The sequence below is a fragment of the Jaculus jaculus genome, chromosome 1 (assembly GCF_020740685.1).
Source record: "Jaculus jaculus isolate mJacJac1 chromosome 1, mJacJac1.mat.Y.cur, whole genome shotgun sequence".
NCBI lineage: Eukaryota > Metazoa > Chordata > Mammalia > Rodentia > Dipodidae > Jaculus > Jaculus jaculus.
The window spans coordinates 262,783,323-262,796,167 of NC_059102.1; the positions used below are offsets into that span (position 1 = coordinate 262,783,323).

Genomic DNA, 12,845 nt, shown 5'->3' on the forward strand with positions numbered 1-12,845 from the left:
TGTAGAGAACACTGGGTGAATATAACAATTCAACCTAAGTAAAGCAGACTAAAAACATGAGAGAAACAGTCTCCAAATGCCTCTATAAAAATCTGCAATCTCAAAAACACTTATGATTCCTTTTTGTTAGGCCTTCATGCAGACATATTCTATTTCTTCCTTCTCCTTCAGCTAAAGCCCCATGGGACCCAGATCCAAAAGAAAATGAAGGTACGCAGCAGGAAAAAAAAAAAAAAAGAGAGAGAAAACACTCCTCAAGAATTACTGGTCTCTGTGAGGAGGACAGGACAGCTATGTAAGATACCATGACAGTATTCCATGGCTTTAGTTCCCTCCTGTCCTATTTAAATATGACAGTCTTAAGCAACTTCAAGAAAATAAGTTTTATTTCAAATTCATCACAAAATAATTGACTTATTCATTTTTGTCCCCTTAAATACACTGAACCACATGAACCTTTTTTTTTTTTAACAAAAGTGGTCATCATGGGGGGGGGGGGCGGGAAAAAAAAGCTGGGGGTGGTGCACACCCCTTTAATCCCAGCACCAGGGAGGCAGAGGTTGAAGGATCACTGTAAGTTTGAGGACACCCTAAGACTACAGAGTGAATTCCAGGTCATCCTGGGCTAGAGTGAGACTCTACCTCAAAAATTAAAACAAATAAAAAATAAAATAAAATAAAGTGGTCATCATCAAAAATACAAGCAACTTCCTATAATCTAACCTAATCATAAGTATATGTCGACCATTAAAATGTGTCTCCCCCATGGGCTGGAGAGATGGCTTAGTGGTTAAGCGATTGCCTGTGAAGCCTAAGGACCCCGGTTCCAGGCTCAATTCCCCAGGACCCACATTAGCCAGATGCACAAGGGGACGCACAGGTCTAGAGTTTGTTTACAGTGGCTGGAGGCCCTGGCACGCCCATTCTCCCTCTCTCTCTCTCTCTCTCTCTGCCGCTCTCAAATAAATAAACAACAAAAAAATACATTTAAAAAATGTGTCTCCCCTCCCCCAGGGCTTCTGAAGGTTTTACAATGTTCTATTTCTTGGCCTGGAGGATCATTAATTCACTAAACTACATCTTGGAATTGGCAAAGTTTCACATGACATTAAACATACATGAATGCAGGCTTGCCCAAGGCTTCTGTGATGGGAGAGTAGCACCTGTCTTGGAGGTACTTTGACTATAGATGGGCTTAACATGATCACAAATGCTGGTCAGTCTACTCTGTTTAATCCAAACCCAAGCATGAATAGCACCTGACATGAATCACGGGAACATTTAGAATTGCCTCTGGCTCAAGAATCTCTTCATGGGCTGGGCATGGTGGCTCATATTTGTAATCCCAGCACTTGGGAGGCAAAGGCAGGAGGTTTGAGCCAAGTTCAAGGTCAGCTGGTCTACATAGTGAGTTCTAGGCCAGCCAGGAGATCTTCTCTTCAACCTGGCCTGCTGCTAAAGAAAACCAGTACTTTACCTAACCTTGAGTTTCCTTGGCTTTAATGCCATCAGATGCTCCATCCAACTAGTTCATCTAACCAGTTAACTGCTATCTTTCACAAAAAAAAAAAAAAAAAAAAAAGAGCTAAAAACTTTTCATGTAATGACTTCAGATGTAGTTTGATAGTGTTCTAGGGAGGTCTATGATAGGCATAGTGGGGGGTAGTAGAATTTCACCAGAGATGTGAGGAAAAGGTTTATGGGAAGTTTACCAAGAAGGCAACTAAAAAGCACTTTCCTATTTACTGAATGGCTTTGCTCAAGACTAGTATAGACTCAAACGTCAGCCCGTGCCCTTGATTTCAGTCACAAAAACTCTAAGGCTAGACAAAGTCAGAGCTAGCCAGCCATCAATGCGAGCCAGGTGTGGACTCTATACTACAACAGAAGTAAAAACACTTGTAATACATAAAAGAAAAACTGTTTTATATTTTAAATAATTCCATCTTAAAAGCAAATTTTAATTATAGACAATTCATTATTTCTCATTTTCTGGGAAACAACAAAGATTCTTAAGGACTGGGTTTGTGTGACAGCTCAGTAGGAATGCTGACTGTTTAAGACACACCAGCTAAAAGTGTTAATGCCAGATTCTCAGTCTGACGAAACAAGGGGTTCTAACTATTCATCCTCTATGCTAATATTCTCTACATTGTTACCAGAGGTTTCTTCCACTTCATTCCAACTACTTAGGGACAATGAACTTCTTAAAATCTCCAGAAAATTAAGACGAGTTCAAGTGATTTTTGTATAAACTGATCCACTCAAATAAGAACTTAAGTGTAGGCTTAAGTAGAAATATCTAGAGATCAACAACTTTACAATACAACTCAAAATTACAAAGTTCCAAATACATCAAGGTCTCAAGCCTTCAGAAACAACCCTTAATTTGTTGGCAGACATCAGGATATTTTTGAGATACCTGAAGCTAACTTATTCTACCTGAAATATGGGCATCAGTGAGTGGGGTGTGCAAGGATCTGGCTGACGTGGGGAGGAAAGAACGTGGACCATAAGCATACTTTTCCCTCCACCCTATGGTTTGCAGTGGTTCAAACCAACCGAAAGGAGGAAAGCAATGACCTTTCAGGAACAAACTAATTATGAAAGTGAAAACTATAAAGGGATTACTAATTTAACTACTATGCATGGTATCGAGGGGGACAGGCCCAAGAATGCAAGACAAGGGGTAAGAAATCAAAGTGATGGCTCAGGCACTTACCCGCTCCTTGTAGTAGAAGGAGCTGATGGAGACCTGTTCTTTCTCACTGCGAGTGGGGCTCCCACTGTACAAGCGAAGGTTCCCAGGGGCCTCGGCACGGATCTTCATGGGTGCAATCAAGCCAGTGTGATAAGCAGACAAGGCTGAGAGAGATCTGTAGTTGAAATGAAAATTACCCATATTGGCTGTAGCCCTTTTGTATTTCTAAATAGTGCCATTCCTTGCACTTGATGAAATCAAGAGGAAAAGACATGGAGGAAAAAGGAAACTCCCAAAACAGACCCAGATAAAACTTTAAAGACTGAAAACTGCTATGTCTGCAGAAGCACAGAATGCTTCCATGACATCAAGTACAGAATTTACAAATTGCTACAACTAATTTGTGGCTTTAGATACAAAGCCTATAAATCTATAAAGATGAACTGTTTCTAGATAGTAGAAACAATCATTTGAAAAACTTAATTTATAGTAGCATGAAAACATATCAAAGAGTGAGGCATAATAGCTTACACCTGCAGGGAGGCCAAGGCAGAAGGATTGCTATGGGTTCAAACCAGCCTGGGTTACTCAGTGAATTCCAGACCAGCTTACTAGTCAATACAGTAAGATCCTGTTTAAAAAAAAAAAAAACAGGGCTGGAGAGAACGCTCAGAGGTTAAGGTGCTTACCTGCAAAGCCTAAGGAACTGAGTTTGATTACCCATTACCCATGCAAAGCCAGATGCACAAAGTGGTGCATGCAGGCATCTTGAGTTCGTTTGCAGTGGCTGGAGACCCTGGCACACCCATTCTCTCTCTCTGACTCTGTCACTCTCTCAAATAAGTAAATTAAAAAAAAAAACCTAGAAATATACATAATAAAAAAATGTGCCAGGTATGGTAGTGCACGCCTTTAATCCCAGCACTCGGGAGGCAGAGATAAGAGGGTCACTGAGAGTTCAAGGCCACCCTGAAACTATATAGTGAATATGTAGTGAATTCCAGGTCAGCCTGGACTAGAGTGAAACCCAACCTTGAAAAGCAAAAAAATAGGGCTAAAGAGATGGCTTAGCAGTTAAGGCATTTGCCTGCAAAGCCAAAGGATCTCAGTTCGACTCTCCAGGACCCATGTAAGTCAGATGCACAAGGAGGCGCATGCATTTGGAGTTCATTTGCAGTGGCTAGAGGCACTGGCATGCCCATTTTCTTTCTCAAATAAATGAATAAATAAAATATATTTTTTTAAAAGAAAAACAAAAACAAAAAAGTGCACTAAAAATATAAAATATTCCTAAAAGACATTAAAGAAGATATCTACAATGGGGAAACATGCCACACCATGGAACTAGATTTCCTTTTTTTTTAAAAAAAACATATTTTATTATTTATTTATTTGAGAGAGAGAAAGACACAGGGGGACAGGGAGAGAGAGAGAGAGAAGGGGCATGCCAGGGCCTTCAGCCACTGCAAACAATGTCCAGACACATGTGCCACCTTCTGCATCTGGCTTATGTGGGTCCTGGGGAATCGAACTGAGGTCCTTTGGCTTTGCAGGCAAACGCCCTAGATTTCCTTTTGTCGTTGTTGTTTTTCAAGGTAGGGTCTCACTCTAGCCCAGGCTGACCTGGAGCTCCCTATGTAGTCTCAGGGTGGCCTTGAACTCACAGTGATCTTCCTATCTCTGCCTCCCAGGTGCTAGGATTAAAGGTGTGTACCACCATGCCCAGCTAGATTCCATATTGTTAAGGCACCAATTTTCTCTAATATTTGATAAACAGGGCCAATGTAATTCTGATCAAAACATGAGCAAACATTTTTTGAAAAAACTAATACTCTGATTTCATAATTTTCTGGAGAGCCAAAAATGCTAGACTATCCAACCAAAACTAAACAAGAATAAAACTGGAGAACCTGCTGGGCATGGTTGGTGCATGCCTTTAATTCCACCACTCAGGAGGCTAAGGTAGAAGAACTGCTGTGAGTTCAAGGTCAGCCTGAGGCCACATAGCGAATTCCAAGTCAGCCTGGTCTAGTGTAAAACCCTACCTCAGAAAGAAAAAAAAAAAAGCTGGAGAACTATGCCTTAAGCTTATGTAAGGCTATATTCTGAGTATAGTGAGATATAAGAAGAGACAAAGAGATCAATGAAATAACCAGAATCCAGGAATATACCACAAGTATGTTGTCAACTGATTCTCACCAACACAAAATGAAGGAAGGACATCTTCATAAATGGTTCTAGAACAACTATTTCTACTGATTTTAAGAAAAACTTGGGGGGTGGAGAGATGGCTTAGCGGTTAAGCGCTTGCCTGTGAAGCCTAAGGACCCTGGTTCAAGGCTCGATTCCCCAGGATCCACGTTAGCCAGATGCACAAGGGGGCGCACACATCTGGAGTTTGTTTGCAGTGGCTGGAGGCCCTGGCACGCCCATTCTTTCTCTCTCTCTATCTGCTTATTTCTCTCTCTGTCACTCTCAAATAAATAAAGTAAACAAAAAATATTAAAAAAAAAAAAAAGAAAAACTTGGACCCTACTTCACATCATATGCACACACATAAATTAACTTGAGAGACTGGGGAGATGGCTCAGTGGTTAAAGGTATTTGCTTGTAAAGCCTGCAGCTGAGTTCAATTCCATAGTACCCACATAAAGCCAGATGTTAAAAGTGATACATGCATTCATTTGCAGTGACAAGAGACTATGGCACACCCCCACACATGTATAAATAAGTAAATAAATATAAATTAGCTTGATATGAACCATACACCTTAGGTTGAGAGCTATAAAGCTCTCAAAAGAAAATACAGAAGGATATTTTTTGACCTTGGAGTAGACAGGATTTTTTTGGATCCAACACAGAAATCAGTAAATATAAAATTAAAAAGTGATAAACTGAACATACCAAACTTGAAAACTAATGTTCACTGAAAATTATTAAGGAGACAAGAAGTCAAGCCACAGGTTAGAAGATATTAATGTATATCTCCACCAATGGACTTGAAACCAAAATAGGTAACTGCCACAAAAAAAAGAATACAGTTTTTAAAAAGTACATAATACTTGAACAGGCATGTCACAAAAGAAGACATTCAAATGGTCAACAAGAACACAAAAGCTGTACCATCAGTCATCACCATGGAAACGAACATTAAAACAATGAGACAGAGTCGGGTGTGGTGGTACACGCCTTTAATCCCAGCACTCTGGAGGCAGAGGTAGGAGGATCACTGTGAGTTTGAAGCCACCCTGAGACTACAGGATGAATTCCAGATCAGCCTGAGCTAGAGTGAGACCCTACCTTGAAAAATCAAAAAAATAAAAAGCCAATGAGATAGTCTCTCACACCCAGCACGGTGGCAGGTCGCACATACTAGTACTCTGAAACAGCACTGGGCTAAGGAGAAAATGGCTTTACCACTGAGCACAAACTTTCTGCCAATTTCTAATAAAATTAAATAAACAGCTATCCTATAACACAGCAATTCTACTCCTTGGGTCAAGAAATTAATACAGATATACAAAAAAAGACATGTCCATCTAGGTTTTCTCATAGCAGCCCCAAAGTGGAAATAATCCAAACGTCTGTCGACAGGAGAATGGAGAGCCCTGTGTTATGTTCATACAATCCAATTACTGATCCATGCAGCCATGTGGATCAAGTTCAATAACATTAAATTGAACAAAGTAAGCCAGACAGGAAACAGTTCATGTGTCATGATGCTACCTCAACAGCACTCCAGAACAGGCAAGCTAAGTGATGGTGACAGAAGCCAGGACAATGGTTTCCTCTGGGTGATGAGTTGCTGGGGAAAGGGAAGGGGAACCTTTAGGAGTTAGGACAATACTTTGTACCTTGACCTTGGTATACTTTACATCTGTGTACTGTCAACTGCACCTTAAAGAAGTACTTCTGGCTGAAAATTGTTTCTACTAGAGCATGTGCTCCGAAGTACAGGGTAAAGAAATCCAGTTTCCCTTTGAGAGCAGGTGGCAGTTTTTGAGCTCAACCTTCCCAATACAGGACTGAGTTTTAGGCAGGAGTTACCTAGTTACTTAACCCCCAGTTCTTATAGATCAAGGTCTTATCTGCCTGAAATGTGAATATCCAGAAGTCTATTGTAAAATCTTTTTTTTAGCATGTGTGTGTGAAAGAGAGAGAGAGATGGTGTGTGACACATGCACGTGTATGTGCCCTTGTGGTGCTCCATGTGCTCAGCTGTGGCAGGGTGGGCTTGCCTTCAATGCTCATAGTAAAATGTCAGCTGTTTGGCACCACTGCTATTCCACCAATTGCCATTGGAGCCAGTCCCTCATTGATCCTAGAGTTTGCCATTTATTCAGGAGCTGCTGCAATTTTTGGGTCTTGACCTCCCCTATGGGACTGGAGTTACAGACACATGTGGCCATGCCCAGCTGTTTGTGTGGGTCTTGCAGATCAAACTCAAGAGTCTCTCATGCCTCTTCAGGCTCGCACAGTAAGTGCTCTTGATGCTGGCCATCTCTCCAGCCCCTATAGTATAATTTTAAAGTTCAAACAACCAGAAATTGGGCTGGGGAGATGGCTCAGCGATTAAAGGTGCTTGCTTTTAAAGCCAGCCAGCCTGGATTAAATTAAATTCTACAGCCCCTACTGAAAGCTGGACTCAAAAGTGGCACATGTGTCTAGCATTAATTTGTAGTGAAATGTACATGCACAGAAATACGTGTACAAACAAACAGAAATTATACCAGGAAACGTTCTCTCTGGGTTGTATTTTCAATATCTTTACAAGTACCAGCCCACTTATGCTTCTACGCAACTTAAAGCAGCTTTTTCATGCTAATGCTGAAGAAATAAAATTAGTTTAAATATGCTATCCACCATTAAAGAGGCCAAATGTGGGTCCTGGCAATTTGGCTATCAAGTCCATATCCCTACCTATTTCACTAGACTGTCCATTCAAAAATAAAACAAAAACAAGCACAGAGGGCTGGAGAGATGGCTTAGTGGTTAAGGTATTTGCTTGCAAAGCCAAAGGATCCCGGTTCAATTCTCCAGGACCCACATAAAACAGATGCACAAGGAGGCTCATGCATCTGGTATTTGTTTGCAATGGCTGGAGGCCCTGGCATGCCCCTTCTCCCCCCTGCCCCCACCTTTCTCTGTCTTAAATAAATAAATAAAATATATTTTAAAAAAAACAAGCACAGAAAAAAGGTGATGACAGAAACGTGTTCTAGTATTAGTAGTGGTTCTCCAGGGCACACCACAAAAGAAAAGAAGGGCTTTTGCATTTAATTTAAAACTTTGGCTTTTTAAAAATATTTTTCTAGGGCTGGAGAGATGGCTTAGCAGTTAAGCACTCGCCTGTGAAGCCTATGGACCCCGGTTCAAGGCTCGGTTCCCCAGGTCCCACATTAGCCAGATGCACAAGGGGGCGCACGCGTCTGGAGTTTGTTTGCAGTGGCTGGAAGCCCTGGCGCGCCCATTCTCTCTCTCTCCCTCTATCTGTCTTTCTCTCTGTGTCTGTTGCTCTCAAATAAATGAACAAAAAATAAAAAAATAAAAATATTTTTCTAAATTTTTATTTATGTGCAAGCAGACAGACAGGGAGAATAGGTATGCCAGGGCCTCTAGCCACTGCAAAAAAAACTCCAGACACATCATGTGCCCCTGTGCCTCTGGCTTACGTAGGTACTGGGGAATTGAATCAGGGTCCTTTGGTTTCACAGGCAAGTGCCTTAACTGCTAAGCCATCTCTCCAGCCTCTGGCTTTTTTTTTTTTTTGAGGCAGGGTCTCAGTCTAGTCTAGGCTGACCTTGAACTAAGAGCAATTCTATGTTAGCTTCCCAGTGCTGGTATTATAGATGTAAGATGCCATACCTGACTCCAGAAAACTCTTTATGTAATTTTTTAAAATTACCATTTTGGACAGGTTGTCAAACTGCATTCTAAAGATTTATGTTTACATTCACAGATTAATGCTGCTCTCAGCATACATCATGAGAGTTTTTTTTCTGCAATGGGAAGAGGTTAATGTAGGGACACATAGCTGGCAAAAGTACTGAGAATAAGTGATGGTTGTGTGCTTAGCCCTAAATGGGACAGGTAGACCATCTCTCCAAGGCTCAGGGAATATAGTGACAAGGGGGCAGGAAGGATGCTATCTTCTGGATACAGCAGAACTGTTACACTCATGATCTCCCAACAACTTTGGCTTCCTACAAGAATGACCCCATAGTCATTCCATCATGAGTGGGGGAGGGGCGCACAAAACCCTAGTCCTTCCAAAACATACTGGCAGTTAATGGTTGTAGTGGTAGGAGGAGTTATGTTCTTCAGCGCTGTAGTCTTTGGCAAATTATTTATACTACAGTAAAAAACTCCACCCATGCTCAAGCAAGCAACCCCAATTTAACTCCATGGTCCACAAAAAAAGACATGAAAGTAGGAAGAAGATTAGTGAGAAGAGGGGCTTACTTGGAGTGAGACAAGAGAGGGAGGGAATAGGATCAAAATGCATTATACATGTGTATGAAATTGTCAAAGTGGCTTGGTAATAACCTCACAGTAGAAATTTCAGCATTCCTGCAATTTAAGGAACCTGGGTCTTTCGTGAGGGAATCAGGAAGTTCAACAGAAGAACTGTAACAACCTTTCCAAAGCCAGACCCAGTGGTCCTTCCCAGGCATCTGCACACTTCTGGCCCCACAGACGCAGCCTCTTTCTGCATCTCCTAGACTCACCTCGGAGTGGGTTCTGTCGGAGACACTGCTCGATGCATTGTCATGGGCCTTGTGAAATACACCAGGTAACCTGACAAAGGAGACAGCCCAGGGGCACATCAGTGTCAACAAGCTGGACATAGGATATCTAAGGCAGTATTGGGTGATTTTTTTTTTTTTTTTTGGTTTTTTCGAGGTAGGGTCTCACTCTAGCTCAGGCTTTCCTGGAATTCACTATGTAGTCTCAAGCTGGCCTTGAATTCATGGCGATCCTCCTACCTCTGCCTCCCAAGTGCTGGGATTAAAGGCGTGCACCACCATGCCTGGCTTGGGTGATCTTTTTGTTTGTGTTGTTGTGACAGGCTGGTCTTGAACTTGCAGCACTCCTCCTGCCTCAGTCTCCATGCTAGAATGAAGGCATGAGCCACTCTGCCCAGATTAATGATACTTTTTGTGTGTGGTACTGGACAATGAAGATAGCATCTCACCATGCTAGGCACTCTATTACTAAGTAATATCCTTAGGTGGGCAATTTTTTTCTGTTTCAATATACCTGAGGGTTATGATACACCTCCATAAATTCCAAAGGCTCATGACTACATTGATTCTTATCAGGAACAAAGGACAGAATCTCTAGGATATACACGCCTTTAGCCTTTAATCCCAGCTCTTGGGAGGCAGAGGTGGGAGGAGTGCCGTGAGTTCAAGGCCACCTGGAGACTACATCGTGAATTCCAGGTCAGCCTGAGCTAGACTGACACCCTACCTCAAAAAAAAAAAAAAAAAAAACAACTAGAGATCTGAATAGACTTCAATTCTGGTGAACATTCTTATGCTATACCTGCACACACCAATTCTGCATCATACCATAAGTTGTTTTGAGTTCTTGGAACACTAAAAACAAAATTTTCTGAAGATATTTATGTCGAATACATGACATTCTTGGTAGAGTCTCACTCTAGCCCAGTCTGACCTGGAATTCACTATGTACTCTCAGGGTGACCTTGAACTCACAGCAGTCCTACCTCTGCCTCCCTAGGGCTGGGATTAAAGGCGTGCGCCACCACACCTGGATATATGACATTCTTAGCTACACTCTCAATATCTAGATCAAGAACAACAGAGACCAACCTGCTCCACAGAACCTGGCCCCCGAAGTCCTAGGAAAGGGGATATTGGCGTCCTGGTATGATCCATAGGCAGTGGTCACCCGTGCAAATGTTGGTAAGGGTGGTGTGACAGAATTTGGGAGTGCAAATGGGTTGCTAGAAGCACTGTCCTCTTGGTTCTGAAATCAAAAACCAAGAAAAATTTTTAAAAATACAACCTGCCTATAAGCTGAATTATAAAATAGTGGCATAACATTACAAGAAGGAAACGAAGATTTTAGGGAGAACAATGAAACAAAATGTTAAAGCATGGGAACAACAAGTTCACATTTCCCACCACAAAAGACTCGAGGCAGGAGACAAGCTGGCGTAGGCAGGGCTCCAAACAGCTCTGGTTGCGTTTCACTTTTTGTAAGGAAGTGTCCTTTAGGATCTGGAAAAAGACCCAAAATACAATGAGGAAGAGAGCCATATTTTTCCTGCAAAGTGATCAGATGCATGATGGCACCAGGGGGCCAGAGTGTGGGTAGGTCTGTGGCTTCTATGATGGGCACTGTTCCATTTCCCAGAGGTGCTCAAAGACAAGAATTCTCTCGAGTCTCCTAGAAGACCCCTTCTCAGCCCAGGCAGCCCAGGGTTGTTAGAGGGAAAGTTCTAGTAATAGGATGACAAATCTTTCTTACTAGTGAATTCTACCCCCATTTTCCCCTCAGCCTTACTCCTTCAATGAGAAATCTCTCCATCATGAAAACAATGAATTGACTACATTAAAATCTGCTCAGTGATACAAGCCAGGGAATCAGGTTTCTCTTCAGAAAAGAAATATTCTTTAATTCTTTGTCCTCTACAATAATAAGTTCTAACATTTTAAGGTGATTGCTATAGATATGAACTAAAGATAGGCATATGAACTACACTGTCAGTACCTGCACTGGGCTATGAAGCACATGAAATGCGCTGACTCCAAACTGAGAGGTGCCAACTGTGTGAAATTCACAGTTCAAAGACTTGGCACCCAAAAATAAAAAATTTAAAATATCTTATGCACGTGCGCATGCACACACACATTACTAGGTGTGTTGGATTAAATCTAAATATCATTAAAATTATTTAACAGGCAACATACACACACATGCATACACAGAGCAAGTCTGTGACCCCACAGGGCTGAGGACCCTACCAGGCTGGCCACCTCTACCTGGACACTGCTGTCCTCAGACCTTGCCTACAGCTAGCTAACTGATCTCTGGGGTAAATGAGTCCTGTTCTGGAAAGGTTTTTTTTTTTTTTTTTTACATTTCTGTATATACTTTTTTTTCTAATATGTATCTTTTAGCTTCAAAATACATCTTGCCTATTTATTTCTAGGTAAGTAAAATTGTATTGCAGGGTTCTTAAACTGGATTAAGACAGAGGTTAATCTGTGAGCAGACTATATGTAATTCATACATTTATATCCAATGTTTCTGAAGGGTTAACAGTTTTCATTAGACTTCCAAAGGCAATCACATCCTCCAAAAGGTTAAGAAGCCTTGCCCATGACGTGAAAGCTCTAATGCCTGAGACACAAGTGACTTCTGACTCCTCCCAGTGCAGGTTTTCCTCACACAGCTGGGGAGCGTGGATGGGGCGCGGACCTCACCTTCAGCAGCTTGGCTTTCGCGGTGGACGTGACAGTAGTGGGGTTAATAAACTGGAAGGAGGGTGCAGCGTTGTTGGGGTACTGTGCCGGAAACCTCACCAGCATCTTGACTCGGTGGTTGCTACAGTGCACAGACACTGTGCAGCTCCTATCTGCTGCATCCATCTGTAAGACACAAACCCCCAAGTGCCTGGAGACAAACTGCAAGTGGGTCAGAAAGGCAAATGAATTTTTTTTTAATGCTTTTGTGGTGCTGAGATCAAAGCCAGAGTCATGCACATGCAAAACAGGTATTTTAACAAGCTACATGAATTTTCCCTATTCCTAGTGACTGAAGAAAAGGAGGAAATTTACAAAGACAAATGAGTCTGGAAGATAATTCATTTTCAAAACACATTTTTAAGATTTAGTACTGTTAATAAATTCAAATATCTTGACTTTAAAAAGCTTCATTTTGAAGCTATGACATTGACTAAAATTTGTTATATTTAGCTTGAGATGAGAAAATGAAGCAGCAAGAAGTATAAAGAGGGCTGGAGGGATGGCTTGGTGGTTCAAGTGCTTGCCTGCAAAGCCCAAAGACCCAGTCCGACTCCCCAGTACCCACATAAGCCAGATGCACGAAGTGGTGCATGTGTGGAGAATCTGCAGTGATTGGAGGTCCTGATGTACCCATTCTCTCCCCG

At 41.8% G+C, this 12,845-nt stretch overlaps 1 protein-coding gene across 4 annotated transcripts in view; it reads right to left on the reverse strand.

Moving 5' to 3' along the window:
- Window positions 1–12,845, reverse strand: part of Wdr59 (WD repeat domain 59) — a 111,867-nt gene that overhangs the window by 31,404 nt on the left and 67,618 nt on the right. For all 4 annotated transcript variants that reach the window (XM_045141648.1, XM_004659620.3, XM_045141647.1 and 1 more), the window contains exons 14-18: window positions 12,160–12,324; window positions 10,855–10,950; window positions 10,540–10,696; window positions 9,430–9,499; window positions 2,723–2,876 (exon numbers count right to left, since the gene is read on the reverse strand). In XM_045141648.1, coding sequence (XP_044997583.1) covers window positions 2,723–2,876; window positions 9,430–9,499; window positions 10,540–10,696; window positions 10,855–10,950; window positions 12,160–12,324 — 642 coding nt within the window. The remainder of the gene's footprint in view (window positions 1–2,722; window positions 2,877–9,429; window positions 9,500–10,539; window positions 10,697–10,854; window positions 10,951–12,159; window positions 12,325–12,845) is intronic.